This window comes from Pelodiscus sinensis, chromosome 24 (genome assembly GCF_049634645.1).
Source record: "Pelodiscus sinensis isolate JC-2024 chromosome 24, ASM4963464v1, whole genome shotgun sequence".
Classification (NCBI taxonomy): domain Eukaryota; kingdom Metazoa; phylum Chordata; order Testudines; family Trionychidae; genus Pelodiscus; species Pelodiscus sinensis.
The window spans coordinates 8,996,415-9,011,145 of NC_134734.1; the positions used below are offsets into that span (position 1 = coordinate 8,996,415).

A 14,731-nucleotide genomic window follows, 5' to 3' on the forward strand; every position below is an offset into this window, starting at 1 on the left:
CTCCCTGGCCCTCTTGCCCAGCAGGCAGCAGTTTGCCCCCTGTGCGCTACAGCAGAAGGTGGCGACAGGGGACCTGACCCAGCAGCAGCTCACGGCTTTCCTGCAGCAGCTGCAAGCTCTGAAACCCAGGTTAGTGCCCCTCGCGGCCCCCCACTGGCCCGCTTCACATGGCCAGCCCCTCCCCCCTCACTGTCCTCTTTCTGTGGCCATGGCCAGGCCCAGCCCCCTCACCTGCTTGCACTCTGACTTCCACTTGCCAACCCATCCCACTTCTGCTGATATCGGGGAGGGGCTTGCAGAGTTTGACAGGCCAGGACTCCTGGGTTCTCTCCCTAGCTCTGGGAGGAAGATGGGGGCAGGTGGTTAGAGAAGGGGTGCTGGAAGCCAGGACTCCTGGGATCTCTCCCCAGCTTTGGTAGCAGCACAGGAGAACCTCGGGGGGTGGCTGAGGTGCCCTGGACTGCAGTGCTCTCCTCCTCCTGGGGATGCTGAGCAAGTGACTCCCTTGCCTTGCAGAGCAGGGGAGCAGAGCATGATGCCGGCGATGAACAGATCCATGTCCGTGCCAGACACGGGGTCCCTGTGGGACACGCATACCTCAGCCTCACAGCCTGCAGGTAAGGGGGATCGTTGTGAGGGGGAGGCACAGCACAGGGCCCCACGCCTGGTCTGACTCTCCTGTCTCTCCTGCAGGCGGTGAGGCCAGTCTATGGGATATACCAATTAATTCTTCATCTCAGGGTCCAATCTTAGAACAACTGCAACTACAACAGAAAGTGAGTGCTAGGCTGTCAGCACTGCTAGAGTGGGGGCTGGGAGCTAGTCCACCTGGGTCTTGCCTCAGCTCTGAGAGGGAAGTGGGAGCTGGTGGGTCAGAGCAGGGGGACTGGGAGCCAGGATGCCTGGGTTCTGATGCTCAGCACCAGCTGCGGTTTGGCGGAGGGGCTGCATACGATCTCAGTGCTGTCCATGTGCCTGGTGGCGGGGGGTTCTGTTATAGTCTGGCCCGCCTCACCGCCTTGCTCTCATTGCTGCAGCTCCAGGAGCGCCGCGATGCGGAACTCAGGGCTAAGCGGGAGGAGGAGGAGCGCAAGCGGCGCGAGGAGAAGCGGCGCCAGGAGGAACAGAAGCGACGCGAGGAGGAGGAGCTCTATCGGCGCAAGCAGGTGGGAAGGGCCCGTGCCCCCATCACTCCCCCACTACTGCATCCAGGCCTACCTGCTGGAGGGACAGGGTGACCCAGACCCATCCCTACCCCTGGATTCTCTTCCCAGCTCTGGGAGGGGAGTGCGGCTGGGAGCCAGGACTCCTGGGTTCTCTGGTCTATATAGGGTTGCCAGACGGTTTCAACAAATATAGGACACACTTGACGTTAAATCACCATCTACATTACATCTTAATTAGAATATACCGGACATTTCTATTTTCTCAATTTGTTTCCTGAACAGAAAGCTCAAATACTGGACTGTCTAGTTCAAAACCGGACACCTGGCAACCCTAGGCCTGTAGTGTATTCTGTTTAGTGTTTACTCTTGTTCTAGGGGCCTCGATCTGCTCCACAGATCCCCACTTCCTCCTTCTAGGAGCAGCCATCAGTGATGCTCCCCCACCCATTGGGGGGGAAGGGTTCCTGGGTGCCAGGGGCTCAGAGGCGGGCTGGTCTGGTGGCTTCGCACTAACCCGTCTACCTCTACAGTGCCGGCAGCAGGAGCTGGTGCTGAAACTGTTGCAGCACAGCCAGGCGCAGACCGTGCCCTGGGGGGGCCTGACCAAGCCACCTGGGGGCATGAAGGCCCTACTGGAGCTGCAGGAAAGTGAGCGGCAGCTGCAGAAGCAGCAGCGGGCACAACAGAGAGCAGTGAGTGGCCTGACCCCACCCCTCTGTTCCCCCCAAACCAGCCAGCCAGCCCCCCCCCCATTGTCTCCCTGGCTCTGCCCCCATTTTCTCCATAACCCAACGCTCATGCTCTCCCCAGGTATGTCTACATTACCACCCTAGTTCGAGGAGGAGTAACGGTCACGAGGAGTAACGATAGTTCGGACTAGGAAGCCTAGTCCGAACTACCTAGTCCGTGCCGCGTGTAGCTGCACGGCACGGAGTCCGCACTAGCAGACATTTAAAAATGGCGGCGCCCGGTTTTATGCAAATGAAGTCCGGGAAATTCAAATCCCAGGCTTCATTTGTAACTCCGGTTGCCCACATTACCACCCTAGTTCGAACTAGGGTGGTAGTGTAGACATACCCCCCTAGCCTTCCCCCCCCCAGCCTGGCCCCAAGCCCATGATTTCCTGTGACCCACCCCAGCCTAGTCCCACCTCCCACCTGGCCTGTCTCCAGCAACACCCCTGCTTCTGTGGGGTAAGCTCTTCCCATCCCTGTCCTGCTGTTGTCATCCTTACCTCAGATAGGCTCCGCTTCTCCAGTGGCCCAGCCCCATCTCAACTGGGCAGTTTACTGCCACTCACCTGGGCACCAAAACCCTTCCACAATCCCAGCCCCCCATCATATCAGCTGTCCTAGTGCCTGCCTCACCCAGGAGATGTGTCCCTGAGCCAGGGTCCCTTCCCATCACCTGTGGAGCAGGAGCTGCTGGGGGCACAACATGGATAACCAGCCACCCTGCCCCAGAGGTGGCCACATCTCAGTGCCAGGTGTGGTGACCTGTCTCTCCCTTCCCAGCATGGGGCTCTTGCTATGAACAGCCACCTCTCACAATGGGGCGCTGACTCCAGCCAGCTCTGGAGTAGCCACGAGAAGAACATGAGCCTATGGGAGGAGACCGTCAAGAATGCTGGCCCACTTGTGAGGAGCATGGGCCTTAAGAACAGCCGCAGCAGCCCCTCCCTCGGGTGAGCCTGGGGGTCAGGCGTGAGGGGCATGGGCAGGGGCTGTGGGTTGGGAGTGAGGGCACTGGGCTCCAGGCTCTGTCTGACTCTCCCTCCCACTCCCCTGGCACAGGGACACTTACGGGGGGCCAGGCCGGCAGAGCCGGAAGAAGACGGACGAGGAGGAGAAGCTGCTCAAACTGCTTCAGGGGTTCCACAAGCCCCAGGATGGCTTCACGCAGTGGTGCGAGCAGATGCTGCATGCCCTGAACACCTCCAGTAGCCTCGACGGTATGCTGTGGGCAGGGGTAGCTGTCCCCAGCTCTGTGTACCTCAGTTTCCCCTCTGTGTGCCTCAGTTTCCTGCCACTCCCAAAGGCCTCTCCCAGGTCCTGTTGGTGATTGGGATAATGCAGGCAGGGTGTGTCAGACTGGGTGAGCTGAAGGAGGGCCAGGTCTCCTTGACACCCCCCACCTCTCCTCCCCGCAGTACCGACGGTGGTAGCTTTCCTGAAGGAGATGGAGTCTCCATACGACGTCCATGACTTCATCCGCTCCTACCTGGGTGACACGCTGGAAGCCAAAGAGTTTGCCAAGCAGTTCTTGGAACGGCGCGCCAAGCAGAAAGCCAGCCAGCAGCGCCAGCAGCAGCAGGTAGGGGGTGCTCTGGGTTTGCCCTGCACTAGTCCCATGGCCACAGGGGGTAGGGCTAGGCAGGAGGCAGGGCTCTGTGCTAATCCTTCCCCCTCTGTGCCCCTTACCAGGAAGCCTCATGGTTGAGCTCTGGCAACCTGCCCTCTCTGTTCCCGGCCAACCACAGCTCCAAGCAGCCACCTTTTGAGGGCAGCCAGCCCGTGAAGATCAAGAGGAGACCTGTCATGCTGCATGCTGACCCCAGCATCCTGGGTAGGGCAGAGCCTGCGGGGAGCCCAGGACATCTGGGTTCTCTCCCCAGCTCTTGGAGGGAAGTGGGGGCTGGTGAGTTAGAGCAGGGGAGCCTGAGAGCCAGGACTTCTGGGTTCTCTCCCCAGCTCTTGAAGGGGAGTGGGGGCTGGTGGGATAGAGCAAGAGGCACAGCCTTTTAATCCTTCATGACCCACTCTGTCCACAGGCTATTCGCTGCACGGCCCATCAGGAGAGATGGAAACCATAGAAGACTACTGAAGTCTTGTAGCAATAGTAAAATCTCTGCTGCCTTCTTAACCGATTCAGTCTTACCTGAATGTGCACTGCGAAGGGACGAGGTGGCCTTGCTGCACCCTCCTCCCTTTCCTCCCGCCCTCTCTCGCCCTCCCAGTGAGCGGGGGGGCACAGTGGATGGTGGCTGGGAGGCGTGTCCGCTCGGATTGGGGCCGCTAGTGAGCCGCCTTCGGAAGAGGAGTATGTGAGCACTTCTTTCTCCAACACACGAAGCACCTTAAAATGCAACCTGTTGATGCACTTTATCAAGACTTTTTACAAAGAACTGATTAAAAACACACAAAAAAGGAAAAAATTTGATTTTTTTTTTGTGATTCTGGAGGAAATTTTTATAAAGAAACTTTAAAAAAAAATACAAAAAAAGGAATTGTTCTATCAAACACTGTTATTTTCCCACGGTGGCAAGGGGAAGAGGAAAAACAGAAAACTGGGGAAGCAGAAAAGAGAAGATTTAATAATAAAAAAAAAAAACCTAAAAAAACAAACAACAAAACTTGAAGAAATGCACTTATCCTACGGACTGACTTTCGTTTGTTTTTTGGGAACTGGCCTGTTTCTCTTGCGCTGCAGGCCTGGATGTAAATATCTCTATATATAGTTCCACATGGGATATTTTCTCTTTTCAAGAGGCCATTTTTTTTTAAAGCGAGACTTTGCATTTTTGAAAGTTGCACAACCGAGAAACAAACAACTTCCCTCCCTCCTGTTGGTTCCCTCGTTACAGTTTGGTGCCTGGCTGCATTCAGTACGGAGCAGGCTTCAGAGGAGTGGGGCAGATAGCTAAGGGCACAACATCTGACTGCATTCACCAGAGCCAGGTGCTCTTCCCACTAGCTTTCATGTAACAAGCTCATTGGGGTTCCTGCGCTCTGGCTACTCCTCTAGCTCGGTGAGAGCTCCTAGCCTGCTAGCTCTCCTGACTTCTTGCCAGTCTCTGTCACCTGGTTTCCTGCCTGTTCTCCTGAGCTCCCCTGTTACAGATGGATCAGTTCCTGTGAGCTCTGCAGTCTCCGCTGGCTTCCTGCAAGCTCCCTGCAACAAGCTCCACCTCCTGTCTGGATTTCCCGTACAAGCTCTGCCTCCCCAGCTGGATTTCCCCTACAAGCTCAACCTCTCTGGCTGGATTTCCCCTACATGCTCTGCGCCAAGAAGCCGTCCTTCTGTGAATTTCATTGCCTCCCCCACCTGGCCTGCTTTATCCTCCCTGGCTGATAAGAAGAGGATTTCTTTGGCACATTTTTTTTCTGGGGTTGAGGCACTTTTTAAGCTCTCTGGGCTTCTTGTTTAATTTTTAATTTTGCCTTTTCCTCACTCCCGAGGCACACACCCCCATCCCAGTGGTCCTTGTGGGGTTTGGATTTTTGACAGAGGCAGTGGTGTTGAAGCAGTTCTGTGCATGGGTGTGGCAGCTGGGGGGGCGCTAAACCTGCACTGCACTCATTTATGAATGTATTTTTGAACGAGAATTGGAAAGACAGAATCCGTGAAATCCTCCTGGCACCACGGATTGGTCTGTGGCTTAGACACAAGTAAATAAAGCTCTGGTCTCTCTCTTGCACGCAAGATCTATATTTTTTAAAACCAAGAAACAGTTGAATTTTCTTTTGAACGATCACCACGCGGAGAGGTGAGAGATTTCTCTATAGATAATGCAGCTGTACAGATTTTGGAGGGGAGGGAGAAGTCTGGTTTTTTTTGTTTTGTTTTAATTTGGGCTTGAATATTTTTTAAATTGCGCGTATGAATCTGTTATTTCTGTTTACAGACCATCTCTGGGACGTTGTGTCTCATGGGACGGTTGCCACTACACAGGGTACTTTTCAAAGTCAAAATCTTCCTGAAGAGGAGATGTGGGTTGTTGTTTTTATTTTTTCCCCTCTTACAAGTATCGCATCAGAAATTGGTTTGTGGGAGGGGAAGGAGGAAAGTTCTCCCATTCTCTGCACGAGACACTGGACTCCTCAGAGACAACGCTTTGCCCCATTTGGAGCAATCCAGGAAACATGTTGGCCTAGCTGTTGTCAGGTGCTGTGAACTCCACGTTGAAGGTTTCGCACCAAATGGCTGGGCTCTTTGTGAAGTCGGACTTAAGAGTTTCTCTCATGTGTTCTTCCTTCCCCTGATTTTGAGTTTTCCAAGTCAGAGCAGCTTTGGGGTGGTTAAAAGAACAACCAACCTGGGAGGTTTCCGTTTATTTTTTGTTCTGAAGTTTAGGTTTATGAATTTTCAATCGACCAAATAGCAAAGACACTTTTATTTTTGAGATGTTGGGGGGAGGTGGGGGGGGGGGAGTTTAAGGTTGGGGCCCTTTGGTTTTGATAGGCCCTACAACAAATGCTGTGAGGTTCCATGGTTACTGTGTTAGTGGGGGCAGGGGGGATTGCCCCCCCCCCCCAAAAAAAACCTTTTGCTCCCTTCACCTGGTCAGTGGATCAAAGGACACAGGACTCAGATGTCACCTGACCTGGTTTTCTACCCTCCACCTTCATGCCCTGTCTGTCAGTATTGGCCTGTAGTGGCCTCCACTCAGTGTGCAATAGGCTGGCAAAGGATTTACCCTACCTGTTTGCTGTCACAGAATCCCCCAGCCCTTGGTATCTCCTGACTCCAATGGAATGGTGAGTCTCTGCCCACGGGGGAAGCCATCTGACAAGGGTCCTGGGGCATACGGGGCAATCCGATGAGCTGACAGCAAGGGCTTCCTGCATACAGCTGGGAGACCCCTTGGGCCACTTGGTGCAGCGTGGGACAATCCAGCAAAGTGAGCCTGCTGCCCAACCAATGACAGTATCCTGGACTTGCCAGCAGCTGGCCAACTTCAGTCCTGAGCACCCTTTACCCTCCCATGTCTGCTTGAAAGACAGCCACCTCCTCCCATGGACTAGTATCAAGTGGGAGATGACAAGGAGACATTGCCTGGCTGCCAGTTTTTCCTGTGGGCAGCCCCCATCCCAACATTGGCATTTGAATTTGCCACAAGAATGTATTTGGAAATTCGCTGCTCTCGGACCTTCCACCTAAGGGCTGTCTCCCTGGTTCGCTCCCCCTTGTTTCCCGGTGAAATGGCAGAACCCTCCTGATCACGACGGGGGACATTTACAATGGATCCACCCAAGCGATCTGACTGTGGAGGGGGCAGGCAGAACCAAAGTCTCCTCTGGCCCATGGTAGAGAAGGCCACTGACTGAAGGACACGTCCCTTGGCATGCATGGCAGGAGGCTTTTTATATCCACCCTGTGGGCCTTTTCTCTGGCTGGACAGATACTGTCGGCTCACCACCCTGCTCAGTTCCTGCAACGTTTGCCTTATCTCTGTGTACTTTTTGTTTGAAGAAAAGGGAAATCAGCCCCGCTGACATGTGGGGGCAGTATTAGTGTGGCTTGCAGCTGCCAGATCAGGCCGGACATTTCTTTGTCTATCTAGCAATAACAAACTGAATGCGGTTGCTTGCTGCACGGCCTCACTCCTGGCTGGGGTGGCCCTTGTTTTCCCTCTGCATCTAGCTGTGCCAATGTGCATCCATGGATCCACCCTGCAGCAGCTCTGTGCCCTCCCCCCCACCCCCCATGGACCTTGGTGGGAGTGGGGGAAAGGGCTTGTTCTCAAGCCACCTGGTGGTGGGGAAAGGACCCTGTTTTTTGTGTGTCTTGCCTGTGTGGAATTAAAGTTTGTAGCTATTTCCTGTCCTCTCCCCCCCCTCCGAGAACTGATCTTTGTCTTGCCCCATGGGGGGAGCAGGCTCACTGACACCCCCCCTTTATTGGCAGATGCCAGAGCTGGTTTGGCAGGGTGCAGAATAGGTGTGGGCTTAACATCGCTCCCTCCCCCCCAACCAACCCCCCCCCCCCCCCCAAAAAAGTGGGATTTTGGGTTGTTTCTGCCAGGTCCTTCCTGGGGAAGTTTCTACAAAGGCGAGTTGAAAAACTGGCTCTGCCAGAAGGCAAGGGCCAGTGGGGGACTCACCCCAGTCACCTGAGATGTTTAAGTTTACACTGTATTTAAGGGAGCAAGGTTACCTATTCCCCACCTGGGAAGGGGGGCAGTACTGGCCCCAGGTCTACTGAGTCTTAAAGGGATGGCAAAGTCCTGGGGTTTAGCTCCCTAGCTCAAGGTGGGATCAGCACCCCACAGCAGGACAGGCAGCAGTTCATAGGCCTCCAGGCTCTCTGTTTCACCTGCACCAGGGCTCTTCCTGCCTTGCCTCAGTTTCTCCAGGGGTGGGAGGAGGGCAAATGATCCCTGCCCAGCCCCTCTCAGCAGCCACCTAACTGCCAGGACTCCTGGATTCTCCTTCCCCAGGCCAGGTGCCCTGTTTCTGACAAGCAGGTTGGAGAAGCAGTTTCTGCAGCAGGGGCATGGCTGGACTAACCTGGTGGAGGCTGTTTGTGAAATCAGGTGGCCTGAGATCATTAGCCAGGCTGGTGTGTGGCCAGCCAGACACTTAGCTTAACCGTTCCTGCCAATACTGGGGCATTCCCAGGCCGTACTGGCTACTTGCAACCTCTCCCCCCCCAAAAAAAACAGCTTGGGGATCTCTGCAGTGCCATGGAGGGACCCCTGGGAACAGGGAAGGGCTAGAAGCACCTGCAGAACCAGGTTAGGTCAGTGCCTTCCAGCCTGAGGTGGCTGCAGCTCCCTGGAGCTAGAGTGGGGGGTTCCTGACCCCCAAACAGCCTGGGGCAGATGTCAGGGCAGCACCATCTGGTGAAGGTCAGTTACTGGAGCAGGTGGCCAGTTGGTGCATCCCACAGTAACTGGCTTCTGCCACGGGGGGGAGGGGAGGAATGGGTCTAAAAGATAAAAGCAGCAGGTCTGGCCAGGAGGTACATCCCACTGCGAGCTCCCTGCAGCAGGGTATTTGGTCCTGCTGCGTGCCAGTGGGTGATGCCCGGGGGGGAGGGAAGATGACGACACAGGATCCAGTAAAAAGAGTTTTTCTCCTCCCAAGCTGAGGGGAGAACCCAGGAGTTCTGGCTGCCAGGTCCCCCCCTCTCTCCTTCCCTCCCAGAGCTGGGGAGAGAACCCAGGTGCCCCAATGCCAAGTAATGACAGGGAGGCTGGTTGGTTTTGGTCATTTAAGGTTTAACATGGTGCCGGGAGCCGGCTACAAACTCCCCACCACCAGATAGAGCCCTGGTGGGGAAAGGGACTCCTGGGGAGCAGGAGGCTGTTTCCTCTACCCCCACGTATCTGGGTCTGCTCCAAAGTTGCTCCACAATCACGGACCATCTATCTCAGTGTCCCACGGGGGGGGCCACCACCCCAGGTCAGGTTTGGGGGGATATAAGACCCTGGACTGCACCTCCCCCCAGCTGGGGGCAGAGCAGAGTAGCGCAGCAACCCCTCCCCCCTGAAAGCCTTAGGAACTTGGGGGGAAATGGGGAGGGGGAGGAAAACTGGAGTAAAAGCCCTCCATCGGTGCCTGCCCCACCCCCAGCTCAAAAGTAAGAGCTGGACACAGGCCCCTCCCCCCAGCAGGATATTTTTCCTTCTTTTTACCAAGGAGAAGAAAAAAAAACCAAATGGGCAAAAACCAAAGGGGGAGAGGCTAAACCAGGACCCCTCCCTGCTGTGGGTAGGGCCAGCAGGAGCCACACACACCCCGTCATACAGGCATGGCACAGAGAGGGGCTAGTTCCAGATTTTCAGGAAGCTGTCCCAGGAGCCAGTGGCTACAGCCATTCCATCGTCTGTCACCCCCAAGCAGCTGACGCGGTTGTCGTGGCCAGCCAGGACCCCTGCAGGCAGAGAGGAGGGTGAGACTGGCCAGAGAGAATCCAGGAGTCTGACCCAACAAACCCCCTCCCACAGCTGGGGAAGAGTACCCAGGAGTCCAAGCTCCCAACCCCTCCTCCTCTAACCACCCCTTTTCCCCAGATGGCACCCAGACATTCTGGCTGACCTGCGCGGTCTCCCTTCATGGCGTCCCAGATGTTGCAGTTGAAGTCATCATAGCCAGCCAGCAGGAGGCGCCCACTCTTGGAAAATGCCACTGAGGTGATGCCACAGATGATGTTGTCATGCGAGTACATCATAAGCTCCTGGTCAGCTCGCAGGTCAAAGAGTCGGCAGGTAGCATCATCCGAGCCCGTGGCAAAGGCATTCCCATTGGGGAAGAACTGGGTGGTGGGAGAGGGTGTCATCAGGAAACAAGAGTCCTGGCTCCCAGGCCCCCCACCCCGAGTTGGGGAGAACTCAGCAGTCCAGGCTCCCAGGGCCTCCCGAGATGGGATTTCTTTGTTCAGGTGCAGCTCATTTGCATGCTGTGAGGGGGGTTATGCCCCATGAGGTAAGTGCTGCAGGGATTGGCCCATGCTCTGGGGGAGTACGTGACCGTGTGTGTAAGGGCCATACGCTCACTGGTGTTCGGGACAGGTAAGGGCAGGGCCCAGGGGACACTCACACACACGGCGTTGATGTCGGACTCGTGCCCAGTGAACGTCTGCCGGCACATGCTGTCCCGCACATCCCACAGCTTGATGGAGGCATCGCAGGCCCCGGACACAAAGCTCCGAGCATCAGGAGCCAGCGACAGGCTCATCACATCCCCACTGTGCCCCCCAAATGTTGTTGTCTGTTGTCCCGTCTCGATGTCCCACAGTGCACTGGAGAGGGGAGACAGGCTGGAATGCCCTCTCCTGGCTCCACCTTGGCTCTTCCCCTCTGTTGGTTCCACCCCCATCCCCACCACCTACTTTGCCCCTCACACAGGCTCTGCCCCCATTCCCACCAGCTGACTCCATGGTCGGTCCCACTGATCCTGCCTGCCAGCTGCAATCCATCCCTACCCTCTTGCCCACCCACTGGCCCCACCTACTCCAGCCTCTCCCTTGGGCACCTCCACAGACCCAGCCTTCCCTTATCCTTTCCCCCCAAGCTGTGGTTCTGGGGAGCTGATTCCTCTACACACCCCCCCAAGCACAGGGGCCTGAAGAAGGGGAAGAGGCTCACCAGGTGGTGTCCCCGGAGCTGGTGATGATTTGATTGTCATCGAGGAAGCGGCAGCAGGAGAGGTAACCTTCCGGGGGGGACAGCAAGATGCTGATTAGCTGGGAGCCGGGGTACTGGCAGGAGCGCATATCCAGGAATCTGGGTTCCCAGCCCCCACGCTGTAACCACCAGACCCCTGTTCCCTCCCCGAGGGAGGAGTAAATCCTAGCAGTCGAGGGCTCACCCGTGTGCCCTGGCAGTTCTCGGCTGACACGGACGTTCCCCTCCCGGGTTTTCAGGCTGTAGATGGAACAGATGTTATCCAGGCCCCCGCAGGCCACATAGTTCCCTGATGGGGCATAAGCGCAAGTCATGACCCAGGACGAACGCAGTGGGATGGCGTGGACCTGGGGAAAAGGAGAAATTACTCTACCTACCCAGGTATGAAGCCAAATGTCCCCTTCCCTAGCCCATCTAAGCCAGTATCCAGCCTGCTGCCACTTCCAGGCTCATCTACCCTGCTATCCTGGGGGTACCCCCCCAACCTCTCTTCCTCAGTATCCCACCTGCTGTCTCTCCCCCCTCTACCCTGGGACCCATCTAAATCTACACCTGCTTCCTCCCCCCTCCCCCACCCAGAGGCCCTTTACCCTGGTATCCTCCCTGCCAAATCCATTCAGCCCATCTATTCCAGTATCCTGTCAGCTGCCCCCTTCCTGGGACCCTTTACCCCAGTATCTCACCAGTCAACTCCCTCACCTTGTTCGTGGTGTAACTGTCCCAGATGATGAGTTTCCCGTCCTGCGATGCACTGACCAGCAGCCTAAGAGGCAGAGAGCCCTCTGATGAGCCAGAGTGGCACTGCGCTGTGGGTGGTGGCTCAAAATACTCCCATTATTTGCTATCAGCCCTTCCCCTGCCTTGCCCCTCCCAGTAACTAGGCCAAGGCCAATCAAAACCAAAGCGACCCCCCCCCCCCCCCCCCAGGCCAATGGAGAAAATGATCCTCCTCTCCTGGCCACGAACACTGAGCCAGGTTCCCTCTCTAACCAGATGCTCTGCCCCAGAGGTGGCTGCATCTCAGCCTGAGAGAGAGGTCCCTGTATAACTAGATGCCCTGCCCTAGAGGTGGCCACATCAGAGTGCTAGGTGAAGGATGCCCATATAGCTCGCTCATCCCAGCTCTCACCTGGAGTCAGTGCCCCAGTGCATGGCATAGATTTTCGCCAGGTGGCCTCGCAGGGTGCGTCGTGTCCGCATCTGGATACGTCCCACAGGGTCCATCCCGGCTGTGATCTAGGGGAGGGGCGGACAGGTGAGGCATGGACCCGCACCCAGCCAGGGAACCTGGAGGCAGGGGAAAGGGGCTGCATGGGGATGCCAGTAACAGGCCCAACACTGCTCACCTGGCTCAGAGTGGAGTCACCACATGCCTTCCTCGCATCCTGGGGGGGGGAGGGAGACCTTGGGTTAAAATCTGAACTGCCCAATACCCCCCTTGCTTTAACCCTACTCCCAGAGCCAGGGACAGAACTCGGGTGTCGACTCCTAGTGCCCCCATGTGGACAGCAGGAAGCGCTACCCCCCCCCCAAAAAAACAGTAGCCATAAAGACCCCCATGGGGGAGAAGTCTGGCAGCCAGGACTCCTGGGTTCAGCATTGGGGGCTCCAACCCCCATGGGCTCCACACACCCGGATCTGGTTCCGCAGCTGCTCTGCCTCCTGCCGAAGCTGCTCCAGCTCACTCATGGCTGTGGTGGGGGGGCAGCGCTGGCGCCACGGCTCCGCTCAGCTGGCGGGAACCTGCACAGAGGAGGAATGCTTAGTGGGATATGGGGCCCCTAGACCTGCTGTGGAGAGTTCTGGCTCCCAGCCCTACCAGGCCCAACCCAGTCCCCATTCCCCTCCCAGAGCCAGGGAAGAGAACTCAGGAGCTCTGGCTCCCAAGCATTATTTTTCCCATTCTCTTGGCCAGTCATGGGGCCAGAGTGGCTGAGGGGGGGCAGGTGTCTGGCACTGCGGATTCTCTGTGTTCCTTCCAGTGTGTTACAGCATCTGGGGGGCGGGGGGGGGGGGCGCTGAGGACAATCAGTAGTTGCTGTGGTGATGGGAGAGGCTTAGCCCCAGCTCCCTTCAACTGATGGTTGCCAAGGCAACAGGATAGGAGACTCAGACAAGATTTAGGATGGAGCAAAAATGGGGGGCAGGGAACAGGATAGCAGGGTGCTCCCACCAGCCACTGACTGGCTGGGAGGCAGGCAGTGGGTGAGTGTGGCCCGGGGCATAGCAGATTGTCCGAACTGGGCATAACTGCTGATCCCATTTGCTTCCGTAAGAAATTCCACAGCCAGTAAATGCCCCCCAGGGCAATGGCACTATCCTGGACTCCTGGGTCCCCGGCCCGGAAGGGGGGGGAAGGGCTGGGAGCCCCGGACTCCTGGGTCCCCGGCCCGGAAGGGGGGGGGAAGGGCCGGCAGCCCCGGACTCCTGGGTCCCCGGCCCGGAAGGGGGGGGAAGGGCCGGCAGCCCCGGACTCCTGGGTCCCCGGCCCGGAAGGGGGGGGGAAGGGCCGGCAGCCCCGGACTCCTGGGTCCCCGGCCCGGAAGGGGGGGGGGGGGGGGAGGGCCGGCAGCCCCGGACTCCTGGGTCCCCGGCCCGGAAGGGGGGGGGGGGGGGAGGGCCGGCAGCCCCGGACTCCTGGGTCCCCGGCCCGGAAGGGGGGGGAAGGGCCGGCAGCCCCGGACTCCTGGGTCCCCGGCCCGGAAGGGGGGGGGGAAGGGCCGGCAGCCCCGGACTCCTGGGTCCCCGGCCCGGAAGGGGGGGGGGGAAGGGCCGGCAGCCCCGGACTCCTGGGTCCCCGGCCCGGAAGGGGGGGGGGGAAGGGCCGGCAGCCCCGGACTCCTGGGTCCCCGGCCCGGAAGGGGGGGGGGGAAGGGCCGGCAGCCCCGGACTCCTGGGTCCCCGGCCCGGAAGGGGGGGGGGGAAGGGCCGGGAGCCCCGGACTCCTGGGTCCCCGGCCCGGAAGGGGGGGGGGAGGGGCCGGCAGCCCCGGACTCCTGGGTCCCCGGCCCGGAAGGGGGGGGGGGAAGGGCCGGCAGCCCCGGACTCCTGGGTCCCCGGCCCGGAAGGGGGGGGGGGAAGGGCCGGCAGCCCCGGACTCCTGGGTCCCCGGCCCGGAAGGGGGGGGGGGGAAGGGCCGGCAGCCCCGGAATCCTGGGTCCCCGGCCCGGAAGGGGGGGGGGGGGGAAGGGCCGGCAGCCCCGGACTCCTGGGTCCCCGGCCCGGAAGGGGGGGGGGGAAGGGCCGGCAGCCCCGGACTCCTGGGTCCCCGGCCCGGAAGGGGGGGGGGGAAGGGCCGGGAGCCCCGGACTCCTGGGTCCCCGGCCCGGAAGGGGGGGGAAGGGCCGGCAGCCCCGGACTCCTGGGTTCTCTCCCCAGCAGGGGGGCTGTTTTCCCGGTGCGGGGCTGCGAGGGGGGAAGCGCAGCGTGGGCAGCTCTCCGGGCCGCAGCTGGGACGGGAGCCTGGGCCCGCTCGTGACTGCGCCCAGCCCCTGCCGATCTGACAGCTGGGGCCCCCTTCTCCTCCCTCCTACCTGGCGCAGCCTGCTTCTGGGGGGCCGGGGACTCCTTTCCGCGGCCGCTCCCCTGGGCGGAAGGATCCGGATCGGGCTCCGCTTCGGCCCTCAGCGGCGGAGCGATCCGCCCCCCCCCGCCTGCTAGCCCCGGTGATGCGGCTGCGGGCGGCCGCGCCCAGAGCCCGAGACGCACCAAATGA

At 58.8% G+C, this 14,731-nt stretch overlaps 2 protein-coding genes across 13 annotated transcripts in view; one reads left to right on the plus strand and one right to left on the minus strand.

Annotated features, from left to right (window-relative positions):
• The window catches only part of GIGYF1 (GRB10 interacting GYF protein 1), a 35,964-nt gene extending 28,252 nt beyond the window's left edge, over positions 1–7,712 (plus strand). For 4 of the 12 annotated variants that reach the window (XM_075907709.1, XM_075907713.1, XM_075907712.1 and 1 more), the window contains exons 18-26: positions 22–129; positions 517–617; positions 694–776; positions 1,038–1,166; positions 1,697–1,858; positions 2,681–2,850; positions 2,960–3,117; positions 3,316–3,479; positions 3,590–7,712. In XM_075907709.1, the coding sequence (XP_075763824.1) occupies positions 22–129; positions 517–617; positions 694–776; positions 1,038–1,166; positions 1,697–1,858; positions 2,681–2,850; positions 2,960–3,117; positions 3,316–3,479; positions 3,590–3,910 (1,396 nt within the window). In that variant the 3' untranslated portion in view covers positions 3,911–7,712. The remainder of the gene's footprint in view (positions 1–21; positions 130–516; positions 618–693; positions 777–1,037; positions 1,167–1,696; positions 1,859–2,680; positions 2,851–2,959; positions 3,118–3,315; positions 3,480–3,589) is intronic. The other 8 variants (XM_075907716.1, XM_075907718.1, XM_075907719.1 and 5 more) reach the window with 5 other exon arrangements.
• A 1,375-nt stretch (positions 7,713–9,087) lies between these two features.
• On the minus strand, positions 9,088–14,731 carry GNB2 (G protein subunit beta 2). Its single transcript, XM_075907728.1, has 10 exons — positions 14,550–14,731; positions 12,649–12,759; positions 12,363–12,401; positions 12,146–12,252; positions 11,716–11,779; positions 11,201–11,363; positions 10,978–11,044; positions 10,430–10,631; positions 9,929–10,145; positions 9,088–9,764 (listed from the first exon to the last, which is right to left on the minus strand). Exons 2-10 carry the CDS (start codon positions 12,703–12,705, stop codon positions 9,658–9,660), a joined length of 1,023 nt encoding a protein of 340 aa, XP_075763843.1. The 5' UTR covers positions 12,706–12,759; positions 14,550–14,731; the 3' UTR covers positions 9,088–9,657.

Coding starts and splice junctions, on each gene's coding strand:
- GNB2 (XM_075907728.1), bottom strand. CDS start 12,705: ATGAGTGAGCTGGAGCAGCTTCGGCAGGAGGCAGAGCAGCTGCGGAAC. Junction 10,632..10,977: donor AGCTCCGGGGACACCACCTG/GTGAGCCTCTTC, acceptor TCCCCTCTCCAG/TGCACTGTGGGACATCGAGA. Junction 10,146..10,429: donor CCGACATCAACGCCGTGTGT/GTGAGTGTCCCC, acceptor CCCACCACCCAG/TTCTTCCCCAATGGGAATGC.